The 17,642-nt window shown below is 37.1% G+C and overlaps 1 protein-coding gene across 14 annotated transcripts in view; it reads right to left on the minus strand.

Moving 5' to 3' along the window:
* Positions 1 to 15,848, minus strand: part of KHDRBS2 (KH RNA binding domain containing, signal transduction associated 2) — a 687,327-nt gene extending 671,479 nt beyond the window's left edge. For 8 of the 14 annotated variants that reach the window (XR_008548534.2, XR_010158053.1, XR_677075.5 and 5 more), the window contains exon 1: positions 15,486 to 15,827. Coding sequence is in view for 6 of the 14 variants with exons in the window: in XM_016955743.4 (XP_016811232.1) it covers positions 15,486 to 15,576 (91 nt within the window). In the remaining 8 variants the exon portion in view is untranslated. Of the gene's footprint in view, positions 1 to 15,485 lie in introns of all 14 variants that reach the window. The other 6 variants (XR_001718489.4, XR_010158052.1, XR_677073.5 and 3 more) reach the window with 1 other exon arrangement.
* Between the last annotated feature and the right edge of the window lie 1,794 nt (positions 15,849 to 17,642).

A 17,642-nucleotide genomic window follows, 5' to 3' on the forward strand; every position in this document is an offset into this window, starting at 1 on the left:
TCTTTCTCTCTCTCTCTCTCTCTCTCTCCCCCACCCACCCCCCGCCCACCTTTCTCTCTCTCGCCATGTGACACATCAGCTCCTCTTCCATTTCTGCCATGATTGGAAGCTTCCTGAGGTCCTGCCAGAAGCAGATGCTGGTATTATGCTTCCTGTGCAGCCTGCAGAACTGTAAGCCAAATAAACCTATTTTCTTTATAAATTACCCAGCCTTGAGTATTCCTTTATAGCAATACAAAAAAGACTGAGACAGCAGGTTATGGAAAGGGGTCACGAGGGAAGTCTCTGGGCTGATAGAAATGTTCTCTACTTTGCCACGGGTATTGTTCACACGAGACTATACAATTACCAAAACTCATTAAGTTTTATACTTAAAAACTGCATTTCACTGTTGATATATTTTACCTCAACTTTTTTAAAGTAAGAAAACCAAAGCAAAGTAGATAAGGAAAAAAATCTTTATTAATTTCTGCTATCAGATGAATATGGCATATATACTTGCATAGGATTCACGAAGACTGGATGACCTATGAGATCATTGGTAAGAACCTATGTCATAGATGAGGAAAGAAAGGCTCAAAGAGATTTAGAAATTGGCCCACTGTCACAAAGCTACCAGGTTAGCAGATCTGGCACTCAAACAGTAATATTTTGAATTTACCTACCATGTTTTTTCTACTATAACGGTAGCTTTCAGCATTTTTTACCATATTCCACAGTAAGAAATGCATTTTATATAATGACCTGGTAAATCCACAAACAAATTCCATATACACACACAAATTATAATAAATGTGTCAGAAAGTTACGTTTAACCTTAAGTATATATATAGTATACATACATATATACACACAGGTATGTGTATGTATGAATAAATATGTATGCCTGTGTGTATATATAGTCATATGCCACATAATGTTGTTTCAATCAACAATAAACCACATACAACATCGTGGTCCCACAGGATTATAATGGAGCTGAAAAACTCCTAAGGTTTAGCCATCCTAATATCTAGCACAATGCATTACTCATGTGTTTGTGGTGATGCCGGTGTTAGCAAACCTACTATGCTGCCAGTAGTATAAAAGTATAGCACACACAATCATGTAAAGTTCATAATACTTGATAATAATAAATGTGTTACTATTTTATGTATGTATTATACAATACTTTTTACTGTTATTTTAGAATATGCTCCTCAACTTACATATTTTAAAAATTACTTGTTAAACAGGCTCAGGCAGGTCCATCAGGAGATATTCCAGAGGGAGATATGATTATCATAGATGATGACAGTTCCCTATGTGTTATCACCCCTGAAGACCTCCCAGTAGGACAAGATGTAGGGTGGTGGATGACTGTGAAATTGATGATCCTGATCTTGTATAGTCCTAGGCTAATGTGTGTAGCTGGGTCTTATTTAACAAAAAAGTTTAAAGAGTAAAAAAATAATAATAATAAATTTAAAAATCTAAAAAGCTTACAGAATGTAGATATAAAGATACTGTTTAGCTAATTGCAAAAAGTCAAAAAGCTTTTAAAAATTAAAAAGCTTATAAAGTAAAAAAGTTATAGTTAGCCATTAATTTATTATTGAATAATTTTTAAAAAATAAATGTAGTGCAGTCTAACTTACAGTGTTTATAAAGTCTACAGTAGTGTACAGTAATGTCCTCGACCTTCACCTTCACTTACCACTACTGACTAACTCACCCAGAGCAACTTCCAGTCCCGCAAGCTCCATTCATGGTAAATGCCCTATATAAGTGTACCACTATTTATCTTTTATACTGTATATTTACTGTACTTTTTCTATGTTTAGGTATACAAATACCATTGTGTTACAATTGCCTGCAGTAATCAATACAGTAACATGCTGTACAGCTTTGTAGCCTAGGAACAATAACTGTACCACACAGACTGGGTGTGTGGTAGGTATTCCATTTAGGTTTGTGTGAGTACACTTTCTGATGTTCACACAATGATGAAATCGCCTAATGACACATTTCTCAGAATAGATCTTTGGCACTGAGCAACAAATGACTGTATTTGAAATGATACACAAGCACATCCTTTTTCTTAGGTACAACACAGTCATGATTTCCTCCAATACTGAAACAGACCTATGTAGCAGGCTGCGTTGAAAGATAATACATTTATCTTTTCATACTATATCCTCAGTAAGAGAAATGCTCACATTACAAGAAGCAGTAAGGATCCAACAGCATGCCCACTGAGGCATTCCATCTCATGCTCACCATGGATCATAGCTTCACTGACCCCAATGGAGGCAGTAAATTTCTGTATTGAGTATTGGAGGAAAAATACAAAGGAAAAAAGTATCAAGATGTTGGCAGTGAGTGGTCAGCAAAATCACATATGCCAAAATGTCAGTAAGAATTGTCAAAGGAGAAAGCAGATTCCTACAATGGATTTGAGAGAGGAAAAGATTCAGGATTCCAAGAACAGTCCTATAAAAGGAGTCAGAATTAATTTCACAATTTTATAATATCGTATGTAGTTTTGTAAAAGGATGTTCCACATTACACTGAGCAAGTTAGAAAGGTGGAAGTAGACAGGATGAAGAATGGAGATATAGAGAATAGGAGACTACAGGAGTACTGATGTAGTTTACAGTGAGCAAAAGAAACAATATGCAGCTGTCATTACCTTTTCAGTTTAGAACTAAGACTGTACGCAGTTTGCACATGAGGAAAAAAAGGGATACATAAGTTAAAGTACCTCACTCAGAATAACATGGGTCTTTAATTCTAGGAAGAAATAATGGACTTAGGGAGACTAGCTTCAGCATCTGTTTTCAGCCACTACCCTCAAATGCCTCTCTCATTTTACTGTCCCCATTTATAAATTAAATCACACAAAATTGCTATTTTTTCAGGTCAAAATGATGAAATATTATCAATTTCATACAGTTCAACATATTACTTACTCCTAGCTCTCCTCCCCTATGAAGTCAAAGTTCTTCAGCGAGTTCGCCTACCTTCTCTCATAACCTCACTTCCTATTCATTCTTCAACTTGCAGAAATAAGGGATTTTGTCCAACCCTTCTCTCAGTCTGTTCTTTGTTGCCAAATCCATTAGAGGCTCTTAATCCCTGTCTTACTTGATCTACTGCAACATTTGAAAATATTGAACAAATCCTTCATTCTTCAAATACCCTATTTACCCGATACTGAAATTACTTGGTCTTTCCTACCTACATTCTAGTAAAGTCCTTTTAGTCAACTTTGAAGATGAGTTTTCTCCTGTCTTTCCCTTAAATACTGTTATTCCTCAGAGTTTTATCCTAAGTCTCCTTTCTATTGCACTTTATATGCTCTCTCAGGGTGATCTCTTCTACTCCAAAGGTCAATTATCACCTAGATGCTAGTAAAACGTAAACCATTGTCTGCAGCACCATCTTTCTCCAGACCCAGCTCTCCACTTGCATTTTTACTTGAACACTTCACAGTCCCTTCAGTGTGTATCCAACTGAACTCAGCATTAACCTTCTTTTAATAAATATCTCAGTAACTGACACTGTCATTAACTAATTACCAATGAGCAACCTAGATAGCCAACTTGACCACCCTTTATTTTTCAGCCCCTCTATCCCACCCAACACTTTACATTTTACTTGAATTCTTTTTTTTTTTTTTTGAAATGGAGTCTCTGTCACCCAGGCTGGAGTGCAGTGGCGCGATCTCAGCTCACTCTAACCTCCGCCTTCTGGGTTCAATCAATTCTCCTGCCTCAGTCTCCTGAGTAGTAGGGACTACAGGCGTGTGCCACCACACCTGGCTAATTTTTGTATTTTTAGTAGACACGGGGTTTAACCATATTGGTCAGGCTGGTCTTGAACTCCTGACCTCGTGATCTGCCCGCCTCAGCCTCCCTAGATCTGTCTACTTTTCCCTGTCTATGATATCGTTATTTGAATCCAGGCCACTGTAACTTCTCTCTCGAACTGTTGCTGTAGCTACCTGATGGCCTGCCCATGTCTTATACCTATCCAATCCAGTCTCCAGCAATGCAGCTACATCATACTTTAAATAAAACTCCATCACACTTGCCCCTTTTTAATACCTTTCAATGACTTACCATTGCTTGTAGCATAAAATCCAAAATTCTTAACATATTTTACAAGGTATGTGTGATAAGCCTCTACCACTCTCTAGACACACTCTTCTTGATTCTTTCTCCTTTACTATGTCGCCAATGATGCTTAACTTCTACCAATTTGAATAAATATTCTCTTTCTTACCAGATTTTAGAGATGTTGTTTACCATATCCATGTATAATTCTCTCCAATTTACAGCTGCTTCATCACTGAATCCTGGTCATATTCTACTTATTTGTAGAATCTCAACTAATATGCCCCTTCCTATGGAAGCCTTTCATCTCCATAGGCTTGTTTAGGTGTCCTGCCCCAAACTCCTAAAGCATTATCTACTTCTCTTATCATTGTATTATGTAGATTTTTATGTATCTCCTTCCCCTTCCTCAAACTAAATGTAAATCTCAGATAGTAATGAAAAACACAAACAATAAGAACCAATTGGGTCAAGTCTGTATTGCTTCTCTTTGATTCCCAATTAACGTATGCTTAACAAACACAATATATACATATATCGCTCATCAAATACACACACACACACACACATATATATATTCCACTCATTTTACTCAAAGGGAAACCATTTGGTTTACTGAAACTCATTCCAAATACTTATCTGACTTAATTAAATTGCTTTTAATTATCATAATGTTTTATTCTAACAGATTTTTCCTATGTAGAGATGACACAATATCCAATCTTTCAGTAATTTCAGAAGACTAGCTTAATACATAACCATTTATCATACTGAAGTACATTCCAAAGCAATATCATAATAAAATGCCATCTGCCTTAGCATACCAAATGTTCTTTCATCTTCCCACAATTCCTTAAAGGCCCCCTTTTCCACAAGGTCTTGGATGGATAAAAAAGTGGCTTCTACTTTTTGCCAGAAAAAAAACTTAAAACTGTCTGGAGACATGGATGATTCTTAATCCAATTTTACACTTACTAATGTCTTTCCATTTATCATTTTCAGGAATAAACATCATGGTAAATGTATTCTATTATTTAGTCATTCATCTACTGTTTGCATTTTATAATACTCTTTTATAAAATGAATGTACTGGTGGATGTAAATCAAATTCCAGAAAACAATTCCTTAAATTTCCTGGAGAAAATTATTTTAAAGGAAACAATTTCTAAAGTAACCTAGTTAGTTCACTCTTCTAAAAGTTTATCAAAGCAAGATTTTGCTACTCCCTTAAACAAGTTATGTTCTTTAATATTGTTTGATGTTTCAATGTATAATGGCTGCTTTTTGACACTCCTTCACACTTTTATTGGACATTTGCCTAACCTCTGATTTACTGCTTTTTAAAAAATCCAAATGGATTGTACTACCTTGTAATCTTCCTTTTTATCTTTTCCTATAAAATAGGGACAATATTAGCTGCCTCTCAGAATATAAAGACCTAAGCCACTGTATATGTTCCAAAAAAGCAGCCATTACTTGAGTCATCCCTTTCTTCTTCTCAAAATTAAACAAATTTCTTCTCATTCAGCCTCTTTATTGTGTTTCTATCACAGACGCTCCCTCTCCTGAGTTGCAGTCAGGGCTCATGATTATCTAGCATACAACGCTATGAACCTGCTAAAAATATCTATGCTCTAGAGAAAACACACTTATTCTGGTTTTCTGTAAGAAGAGTAAAATCTAATCTTTAATGTTTTAAAGGAAACAGACATCGATCGTGGCATTTCTGATAACAGTATAATAACACCAGCCAATCTGTTTCAAAGTTATTAAATTCTAATACCTCAGAACATACAGATAACATTTAAATCAAGCTATATTGCCTTCCGTTTCTGATCAAACGTAAAATTTGCTCACTTCTAAATGTTAAACAAAACCCTGACTGCCTCAAGACCCAAGAGAGGGCCTACAGTTGTTCTTTGTTTCTAGAAGAATTCAGCAAATGTAAGCAGTTCTCTAAAAAATGTGGGAAAAAAAAATGCCTCAGCAAACCACACAAAATTATCCAATCACTTTTTGGGTCCAAAGAAGTCTGAAATGTTCCCTCTGCTCTGCCACCACATCACTAAGCTCTCTAAGAAGCAGTCAATATAAGTCATTCAGAAAATGTAGTAGGCTGTCTTGATCTATACTAAGGTAAATTCCCCCATTTATAAATTTATTTGACTTTTATAAGCTATACTTATATTTTATGATATCATATAATAATTCATCCAATATTTGTATTCAGAAACATATTTTAGAAGTTAATGGCAACAACAACATTGATCTTCTAGATAAAATGGGCATACTAATAGCTGACATTCTTTCAAAGCCTAACATTGGGTCTCTATCACAGGAGACAATGTGGTGTAATGGTCACACGTGGCGTCTAGGTGAAAAGGCCTGGGTTTCAACTTTACAATTTCTTTGCTGTGAGACCTGATATAAATTAATTTATCTAAGCCTTAATTTGTTTAATTTGTAAAACTAATGCTAATAACTACACAATAAGGTTGGTGGGTAGATTACTTGTGGTAATGCATCGTCTAGTACAGTGTCTGGCAAAGAGTAAACTCACAATAAATGTTGAGATGATAATAATGGTAATAATGATAAATCTCTCATTACCATAAACAACACCAGTTATGACTTTCTCTGAATTCCTATATCAGTGGTCTCTAAAATTTCTGTAAAATCTATCAGACCTTCCATATACTTATTTATATCATATATGTATATATATATAAATATCTGTCTATATATGTAGTTGAATCCCCTATAGATTATAAACCCCATAAATTAAACATTTGATACTTCATTTATTAATAGCACATATCATATGCAGTTTTTTGGGTTTTTCTGTTGTTTTTGTTTTGTTTTGTTTTGTTTTGTTTTTGAGACGGAGTCTCGCTCTGTCACCCAAGCTGGAGTGCAGTGGCGTGATCTCGGCTCACTGCAACCTCCACCTCCTGGGTTCACACCATTCTCCTGCCTCAGCCTCCCAAGTAGCTGGGACTACAGGCGCCCGCCACCATGCCTGGCTAAATTTTTTGTATTTTTAGTAGAGATGGGGTTTCACCGTGTTAGGCAGGATGGCCTCGATCTCCTGACCTTGTGATCCACCTGCCTCGGCCTCCCAAAGTGCTGGGATTACAAGCGTGAGCCACTGCGCCCGGCCCGTATGCAGTTTTTAACAACACACATTCAAGGGCACATGTGATTGTGTAGTCAAATGCAGTAGAGTACTAGTCTGATGGAATTAATCCTCCAAACTATAACTAAAATATAAGGTAAATAGCCTAATGCTTTTATGATTGTTTATTATCTCTCCATACTGCAAAATCTTTTTGGAAGTACTGTTCATGAGTCAAATGGAGGATGTGCTAAAAATGACTTCTTTCCTCCAAAAAAGTTAATAACAATGGAGCAAGAGGATGCTTGGCCATGACCTCACAAGTATTTGGCAAATAAAAGATGCAATCACTACAGAACTCTGCACTTGAGAAGATGAGGAAGACATATAATATGGATATTTGCTAACATTAATGTAGAATATCAACTATTAGTGGTTATTCCACCTCTAAAAAAATTTCCAAATTCAGTTTATTTTATTGGAATTCAGCAGTTTGTGGGGAATAGTACCAAATTTTGATCTATGAAATATATTAAATATTACACGGTTTATAGCTTTAAAAAATCAAACTGATGTCAGAATATAATTCCAATGAAGATATATTTCTCATAATATAGCCAAACCAAAAAGAAAGATCAAATTCAGTGCTCAAATAAGTGCAAAAGGAAAGCTGATGATACTACACAGTTATTTCCAGGGGTTTCTAAAAACTACCTGCAAACCTCACTTCCTCCCCTTGTACAGCTGCTGTGGGAACAAACAGCTACACTATAGACTGTGTATATAAAGAGAAACTGAGAATAATGATCAGTTATGTTCCCATTCTCAGGTACCAGGCCATAAAAAAACCTTAAAATTAGATAAATATAGAGAATACTACTGTGTCCATTATCTAGATGAATTTATCGTGGTAATGCTCATTCCTATATAACTAGTTAATGAAATATTAATATTAATGTACAAGGCCTAATAGTCAATCAAAAGAAAATTTCATAAAAATATAAATTAAAACACATAAATGAATGGGGATGGGACATTACAGATAAACATAAGAAGACTTTCTTTTCTAGAAAATGGAAAAAAGGAGGCCAATTGTCTCAGTACCACAAGATTCGGGAATGACATTTCAATGGTTTTCTTTGATTTTCTTTGTGCCGCGTATGTGCCAGACTGAGTGCTAGAAAAGCCAGCAACTCAGAAGTATTAAAAGCAGACACGGCCAGGCGTGGTGGCTCACGTCTGTAATCCCAGCACTTTGGGAGGCCAAGGTGGGCGGATCACGAGGTCAGGAGATCGAGACCATCCTGGTTAACACGGTGAAACCCTGTCTCTACTAAAAATACAAAAAATTAGCCAGGCGTGGTGGCGGGTGCCTGTAGTCCCAGCTACTCAGGAGGCTGAGGCAGGAGAATGGCCTGAATCCGGGAGGCAGAGCTTGCAGTGAGCTGAGATTGCGCCACTGCACTCCAGCCTGGGTGACAGAGCCAGACTCCATCTCAAAAAATAAATAAATAAATAAATAAAAATAAATAAAAAGCAGACACACACAAAGCCTCAATCCAAACAACAAAGAAACAAATGGGCAGATTCTCAGATACCTCACAGAGTAAAGAAGGACTTCTCTGTACTATCTTTCCAACTTCCTGCATACGAATAATTTTTCAAAATTGACTTAAAAACAAATGGAAACTTTCGAAGTGGCCTCCTGAGGTTTTGAATTATGCAAAGATAAAATATGACTGAATTAGTATTATCATTATAAGTGACAGAATTACTGAAAAATTGTTTCTGGAGATATCTTCTAAACACATGGTAGGAGAAAAAGGAAGATATGAGGTCAGCATCATTCAGTTAAGAAACATTTATTGAGGCCTTCTACATATAAGACTGAAGGCAAGCATTAAAAATTCAAAGACAGAAGTCATAGTATGGCCCTCAAGCTTAGAGGGGGAGACAACCAAGATCAAAAAGAATTGCATGTTGCAATGTAGTAGTGGTGGATAGGTTGAAAATATAACCAGAAGTGCACTTAATTTATAATGAATTAGATGAGAAGCCATTATGAAAGGCTTACTAGAAGAAGGAATAGCAGTACTCAGTTTTATTGGATGAAGATAAATTATAACCATGGAGAGAAGCTAGAAAGGGCATTCTAAAGTGAGGTCCTAGCATGTGCAACACCTTAGAGATAGGAGAGGACAGAGAGAAGAGCAAGTGTTACTCACATGCGGAAGAGGTAGCAGAGGGGCCAACAGGGGGCTGGTTCTCAAATCTGATGGAGAAAAGCCTGTTTGGCCTCTGCCTGGCACCATCACATACCAGGCACTGTGAAAAGTGCTGCTAATATAATGATGAAAAAGACTTAGTTCTGCTCCTCAAGAGGAGACAGAGAGGAGCTGTTTCTCTAGTGAGAGAGACAGGCACAACCTGATCATTCTAAAATAACAGTTTGAACAGTGATCTAGAGGCGTTCGTTATGGGAATGAGGGGAAAATATCTAGCTTTCTGTGAATAGGTATGGGAATGTCAAGGGAGTGTAGAGAGTGAATTATAAGCAGTTTGGTATACCTGAGAGAAATTAAGCAGAAAGGCTGAAGAGATGCTTCTGGAGAGGTAAGCATATTATAAGAACGTCAAGGGGTATGGACTACGCCTTTCAGGCAATGGAAATTATTAAGAAGCGTGACATGGTGAGACTTTAACTTTAAATGAATTATTGTGACAGCATTGTGTGTGTTGGTGTGGGAAGGAGGGAAATGAATGATGATGAGGGCAAGAAACGGTCAAAAAAGGAAGTAAAACCAGTAGAATATAGTGCCCAGAAGACAAGAAAGGTGGAAAGAAATCAGAAGAAGGTCAACAGTGGAAAGTGCAGCCAAGAGACTTGATAAGGGGTCAGAAAAAATTTACTCGATTTGGCAATATGAGATTATTCTGTCACTAGGGTCATCAGTTTCAGGACAGTGATGAAGACAGAAGCCAAACCGAATAATTCTAAAAAGGTAAATTAAGAAAGTGAGGCAGCTAGTATATACTAGTATTATCAGAAGTTTGAAGGAAACAAGGAAGGACAAATGTCAAGAGAGATTATTTTCTAATATTTGTGGCAAGGGAAAGAAGTATTCTATTTCTTCAAATTATTCACATTGAATCATGTTGACAGCTGCTATAAAGAAAGAGTCGATCGGGAGAAAGAGTAGGAGATACAAATAAAGGATTTAACTACAGAATGAGTCCAGAGATGAAGAGCATTTGGGTCAAGGATATGGATGGCAAGTCAACCCTGAAGAAAAGAAACATTTGGTCTTCTGGGAATGAAAGACAATGACGATGGCTATGGAAGTTTTTAGGTGGTAGGAGGTTAAGTAATAGCAGAAGAGAGATATCCATTTCCTCCAATAAAACAGATGATGAAATCACCTGCTGAGAGTGAAGAACATGTGGGTTTAAGACGAAGCCTGAATAGGTCTGAAATTACTCTTGAAATAAATAGGACCAGGGCTAATCAAGCTCATGGTTAAAGACTGACAAGTGATCATTTACTAAATATGATATTTTTAAAACCCTCAATGTAATCCTTTTTCATAAGGTAATTTATTTCATAATTTGCTTTATGAGTTCAAATGTAACTCAGCAGTAATCTAAAGTAAGGCAGTGTTTATTTTACTTATTTTCTCAAATTGAGGTGCATCATCATGTTATATTTGTTTAATTTCTGCTTATATTTTTGTTATACACATAAAAATTATTGGCCGGGCACAGTGGCTCACGCCTGTAATCCTAGCACTTTGGGAGGATGAGGCAGGTCAATCACAAAGTCAGGAGTTTGAGACCAGCCTGGCCAACATGGTGAAATCCCGTCTCTACTAAAAATACAAAAATTAGCCGGGTGTGGTGGCACGCACCTGTAATCCCAGCTACTTGGGAGGCTGAGGCAGGAGAATTGCTTGAACCCAGGAGGCAGAGGTTGCAGTGAGCCAAAATCGCACCACTTCACTCTAACCTGGGCAACAGCGCAAGGCTCTGTCTCAAAAATAAAATAAAATAAATTTTTAAAATACGGCTTATGTTATCACAAGCATCACAAGCAGAAGTTGTTTTTTGTTTGTTTGTTTGTTTTTGTTTTTGTTTTTTCATCTTAAAAGAACCCTGCCTGGTAGGTATTACTTTTCCTGTTATATAGATGAAGAAACTGAGTATCAGAGAGGTGGAAAAAAAAATGACACATCCTATATTTCCCAGTAGGTAGAAGTGTCAATAATCACTCCCAAGTGTTTTTTCTTGTCAAAGTAGAAATTTTCCACTGTATCATAAATTGTCTTAATTGAAGATCAAAGATAACTTGAATTTAATTTTTTGCCCATGTTTGTTTTGTATTTAAGAAACATAAGATTATCCCAAGTCTATTGGGAGAAAAAGGTGATTACATTAATCAAAAGAAAAGTCACTTTAAAGAGTCACAGGAACACTACTTTTTAACCAGAAGCTGTTTTAGACATGACACTAATAACTTTCCTTAATTAAAAAACTTATCAAGCTTTATGAAAAATATTTAAGAAACACGATCAAACTAAAAAATGGTTCTTATTGATAATCTAAATGTAGTTAACTCACAAGTTTGCATTTGAGGTAAGTATTAATCCCTCTTTTCTTAATATTTTTAAGATCTCATTTATATCTGCAGAAATAAAGGCCAAGTCTAGATGGCAGGTCAAACTTTTCACTAAAGTTTGAAAATAGCGCCTACAGCTTTTTGAAAACCATTCGAACTGCTGGAGTATTTGGCAATATTTGACATCGTCATATAATGAGTCAACCAAAATGGTTATGATTCTTTCAGTGCTTGCAAAGATTTCAGGCTAGAAAATCTTCCCCAAACATCTCTTAATTGGACAAAAATTTATAATGCTCCTAGGAGTATGGAATCACCATAATTGAATATATAAATCTGAACAGATCTATGTCTGTCAGAAGACACAGAATGTTTCCAGATAATATTTTCATGTATATACATTTTTGGCCTCAAACATTAATAGTAGTTCAATAGACTTAAGAACATAAATCTGTCCCCAGTGCCCAAAATAAAGTATATGCCTCAAATTACATTTTAGTGCCATAAATATATTATTAATAATTAAACTAGAAAAGAATGAAAAAAGTTTCAAAAATGTGCAGCCATTGAATTTTTGTTCCGAATATACAAACATCACTTCGTTGTATCATCAGTAGTCTGAGACTTAATTAGAATTGCAAAAAAACATATACATCACTTAGTCCAACTCCTTAATTTGAGAGACAAGGAAACTGGGCCCAGGGAAAGAAAGCTTACCCAGATTCAGTTGAGGTTAAAGTGGAATTCAAATCTAGGTATCTAGATTCACAGTTTAATGCACTTCTCAGAAGTAGAAAAGATATAAATAAACTTATGTAATTTCATCTGGCAACCAAATTCAGACACTGAGTAGAACTTTAAGGATAGTCCTGAGTTTGCTGTTTTATCATATTCAAAAGCACCTACCATAACAAGCGGATAACTAAACAACATTTTAATCGCAGGATGAACATTATTTTAATTATTTAAGCATATTATAAACAAACTTCAAACTACATTATTCAAGATCTCTTCTGAGTAACAATCAACTGAAATCATTCTCATTGAAAACACACAGCAGAAACAAGTGAAATAAAACAAACTACAATGGACCCCCCCAAAAACCCCAAATAAACATCCAACTAGTACTTTCAACCCCACAGCCTTCAATTCTACATGAAGCACTGTCAATTGAGCATTGATTTGCCTGTATCACCAATCAAAATGCAAAATAAATCATTATGAAAGCTCATTGGTTTATATTACTGCCTTTATATATATTAGCTTCCGGAAAATCATTCTGAAGAACTGAATCATCTGTATCATTTTTACTACTCACTCAGGCTTGACACTGTCTGCACAGTACTGACTGAAATGTACTTTGCACCTTCTTTCCAAATGAATATCTATGTCAGGTTTATTTATAGCCACTCCCTTCAATCAGTGCATTCTCAGGTATGAGAAATAAAATAATCTCAACCATACTCTTCTATAGAGATCTGAAACTAAGCGTGGACATCTTGGCAACTGGCCTTTGGAAAGATAATGAAAGATCTATACCATAAAATATACGTTAAGATTATTGAGATTCCAAGAACAATCATCTTACACTCTTTAATTAGCACATGTAAAGAGCCCCAGGTACAGAGAGCTAATCTAAAACCTATGCATCCTTTTGCATAACTCTTTATGTACTCCAAGATTATTATAACCTCCATTCTCTTTTCCTCATTCTGATTTCTCTGAAATTTGGGTACCCTCTTTGTTTCTTACTTAGATGCTTTTCTCTATTTAGGAGCTTTTCCTTCTAATTCTTTACAAAAGCAGGACATGCTTCCCCCTGCTGGGAAAAAATCAAATTACAAGGTACATCAGAACATGTTCTAAGTATTATATCAAGAAATCAAGTTCCTAGGAAAGATAAAATGTTAAGGAACCAAGTGCATTCTCTGACTGTTTTACCAGCCACAGAAATACGTATGCACTCTGTTAAGAGTTTCTTGTATGCATTTATTTAGCTTGGCCGTCTTCAAGTACAATAACTCATATTAATGACTGATGAATTAATCTTTGAGCCACTTGTCTCAAATAGAACCCCAATTAGCGGGTCAGAGAGAATGATCAATTTGTAACTTTTTTTTTTCACTTTAAAGACATATTATAAGCCACATAAAGAAACTTCTGGAAAATATATTGAAGACTATTCAAAATATATTAAAGATACTGAAGACTGGTAAGACTTGCCTTTTAAATCATTTCAAACAATCTTAAACATCTATTAACACATTATTTTACTATTATTTTTATGTAGTTGTCTTTTTTGGGAAAGTTAAAAAAAGTTCATTTTTATTGACTTTACTTTTCCACTTTAATTTCTATTTTTTTCCATTCAGTTACCAAGAAAGTAGTAGGCATAATTGTATTTCACCTTCCCACTTATCTATAAAACTAGCTTTTTCCCTGAAAACAGTTTAGTTATTCAACATGTTCCATGTTTTGAATATAAATCTTTTCCTAATTGTTTAGTATTTAAATATAGAAAAATACCTTACACTTCATTGTTAATATAAATAACAATTCATAAATAAAAAATATAGCTAATGCCTATTTAAATCATATATTGAGGAGCAGAATTTATTCTTCCTTGGTACAACTAAGTCTCAAAAAAAAATCTTTTAATACTGAGGAGCTTGGGTAGAGGAAGTTATCCGTTTTAGTTTTTTGCTGTATGTAAGTCCGTAACAACCTTAGCTACAAAACTGCATTGTAACCAATTTGATGATGAAGCAATTCATTATTAATGAAGCATTCATCTAAAAAATCTGCAGATGTTTTAAAAAGGCATGGGTAAGTAACTACAGATACCATAGCTGTCTTTAGTATTTAGATGGCATTATTATAACATAAATGGAGTAATTCGGTTAATAAAGTTCGTGTGTCTTTTTTCAAAAAAAAAAAACCTTTCAAAGCAATGCAAAAAACAAGACATATATGTTCCTCTAGGAATGAAATCTCCTTTAACATTACAGGTACACAAAAGAAAATGCACACTTGGTAAAACAGTTGATCAATTATAGAGTGTTCCCAGGGACCAATATCTCACAGAGTACCCAATCATCACACTTCAAATAAATGTATAAGCACTTTAGCCTCTACTTACCACATTAACATACATATAAGAACATGCATAGTTTAATGCATAGGTTAATTCTAACACTTTCCATAGGATAGACTTTGATTAAAGGGTATCAAAAAATCACTCCCTAAATGCAGCAAAAAATAAAAATAAAAATACCGATCTGTAGCTACGAAGCTCTTAGAACACTACATTTATCACCATTTACTTCCAAACTGCTTTCCCTTCCCTCTGCGAAGTGAAAATGTCCCTGTAGACCGCGTTACACTTTATGGTTTCTCCATCAATGATCCTAACAGGTCACATCGCCACTGCCATTAGATCTCCGTAGCTTTGGTCTTCTCCAAATTAAGACGTGGAGAAGGAGCACTGCTGTCCGCCCCAAGAACGGGGTCTGTCCGCCCGAGCTCTAAGGCGAGCATCTCCAGGGGGACAGTTTCTGCGAAGGCGGGGAGAGGAGTCCCTCCCCAACTTCACTCCCCTAATCAAGCCGCGGGTGACATAGGCAGCCGGCGGTTTGTGCCCATCTGTGGGGGCAAGTCCTACCTTCTGCCAAAAGGCGCGATGCATGCACAAAAGATGGATCCAGGCTATCTTTCTCTGCCATCAGCTCAGGTAAATATTTCTCCTCTTCCATAGCGCGGACTTCGGACTGTCCCCGGGCGAAGCGCGAGGTTCCGCTCGCTAGGACGCAGGGTCGTGGGGCAGCGCCTGGTTCCCGCGCTGCTCCTCCTCCGCGCGGCGAGGGATCTCTGTGCGTCCTCACTGGCCCATGCACCCAGCACCTGCGACTCCCGCCGTCGGGCTGCGTGGCCCCGCGCCCACACCTGCCCGTCCCTTCCGTCGTCCCTCGCTCGCGCCGAGCCCCGGCTCACACCAGCGGCCTTAACTGGAGAGGCGGGAACAGGGCGCGGCCCACCTCCGCCAACCACTCATTGGTGGTGGTGCCAGGAGAGGCAGGGCGCTGGCGAAGGCCGCGGGCCCTCATTGGGCGGTAGCGCAAGTCGGGTCGCCTGACTGGCAGGAGGCAGCTGCAGAGGGGAAGGGAGCTCGGAAGGTGCAAACGCTTTCTTCTTGCAGCCCAAGCCTTCCCTGGCTATTAGGCATGCCCAGTTTTGTGGAGCTCTCTGTGTCTTCAGCTAAGGCGCAGAGGAGAGAGAGGGCGGGAAAAGCGCAGGTTAAACAGAGAGGTCTGAGTCCAAGTGGACAGGGGAGATGGAGATGAGAAGTGAGCCACCCGAGAGGGTGGAAAAGCGCCAGGGAAAGTCTCAGGAAGGTAGATGGGACTTCACCTGCGTCCCTAAGGCACAGGTGTCTCCTTTCCCTCACACAGCTCAGGCGCACTCCAGTTGTGCAGGAATCAGCAGCGCACTGGGTCTGGAAATATAATGAAGACTGCATGTGATCGGCAGCTGGTATTTCCGATGACCTACATCTCAGGGACGCAGTAGGATGTTCATTGATAAATAAAGCGGCTCGAAGAAATATTGTGCAGAGACATGCTTCAGGTGTACAATCATTAGGATATTGAATTAGTTCTGGTAACCTATCCGTGCCTCCTTTCCCCAGACCCTATCTGTGGAAGGGAGGTTGGGAGGGGCTGAATTTAAAAACCAAAAACAATATGATTCATTAGTCACGGTTTGGGAAGGAATTGGGAAGACATGTAGAAGAAAGAAGAGACTAGAAAATAGGTAACCACGTTTGCTCTAATTTTCCCCTTTCTCCTAGTTTTAGATGTGCCAGTCTCTTTCACCAGGTACTGTTGCTGAGCTACTTTGTATTATCCCACCTCTATTTAAAGGAAAGTTAAACCCTCATGATATCACCAAGCGTGGAGGCAAGCCCGTCCTTCTTTTACCAATGCGGCTATAAAATGTAACTTGCATGCCTCAATCGCTAGGAAACAATCTTTCCCCAAGTCTTGGGTTCTCGTTTCATAAGCAGTCATTTCCTGATTCTTCTCTCCCCCATTATTTTTGGTGTGGAAGAATGAGGGCCAACTTTGCTACAAATAAAATGTGCTGAAATTTTTCCAACTTATCTTACTGTATTTAAATATTTTCCTTTTAATTTTTAGACAAATTCGGGAGATTAACTTTTATTTGTATAATGTTTAAATAATGTAACGTGCTTCACATTGATTATTTCAATACGTCCTCACAGAAGCACTCTGAAAAATGCCAGCCAAGTATTACTTTCTCTGTTTGTATAAATATGGAAACTGAGGCAAAACAGAGAAATCGTCTCATGTCTAGTTAATGCTGAAGTTGAGATTAAAATTCAATTCTATATTAGCACCATTTATATCCAGATTATACTGCTTCAACCTACCTTTCTGTGTGTTAAATATTTAATTTATTTATGCATGTGTGCATTCAACAAATGTTTATTGGATACTAAAAAGAGTCTAGGGACAGTACTTAAAATTGGAGAAACATTGGTGAACAAGATACATACGCATTCATTCCTTGTCATCACAAAGATGTTTTCTAATGGGAGAAGATAAATAAAACCAAGTATACAAGAGGAATGGTAATTGTTGACTGCAATAAAGGTCAAGAATGAACCAAGGAGTTAAGAAAGAGAATACAAGGGAAGACATTAGTTTCTTTATTTTTGACTAGGGTAAACATACAATCTGGATAAGCAGCTGATATTTACGGTGAAAACTCATGGAAAAGAATGAACCAAGTGAGTACA

The sequence above is a fragment of the Pan troglodytes genome, chromosome 5 (assembly GCF_028858775.2).
Source record: "Pan troglodytes isolate AG18354 chromosome 5, NHGRI_mPanTro3-v2.0_pri, whole genome shotgun sequence".
Taxonomy (NCBI): domain Eukaryota; kingdom Metazoa; phylum Chordata; class Mammalia; order Primates; family Hominidae; genus Pan; species Pan troglodytes.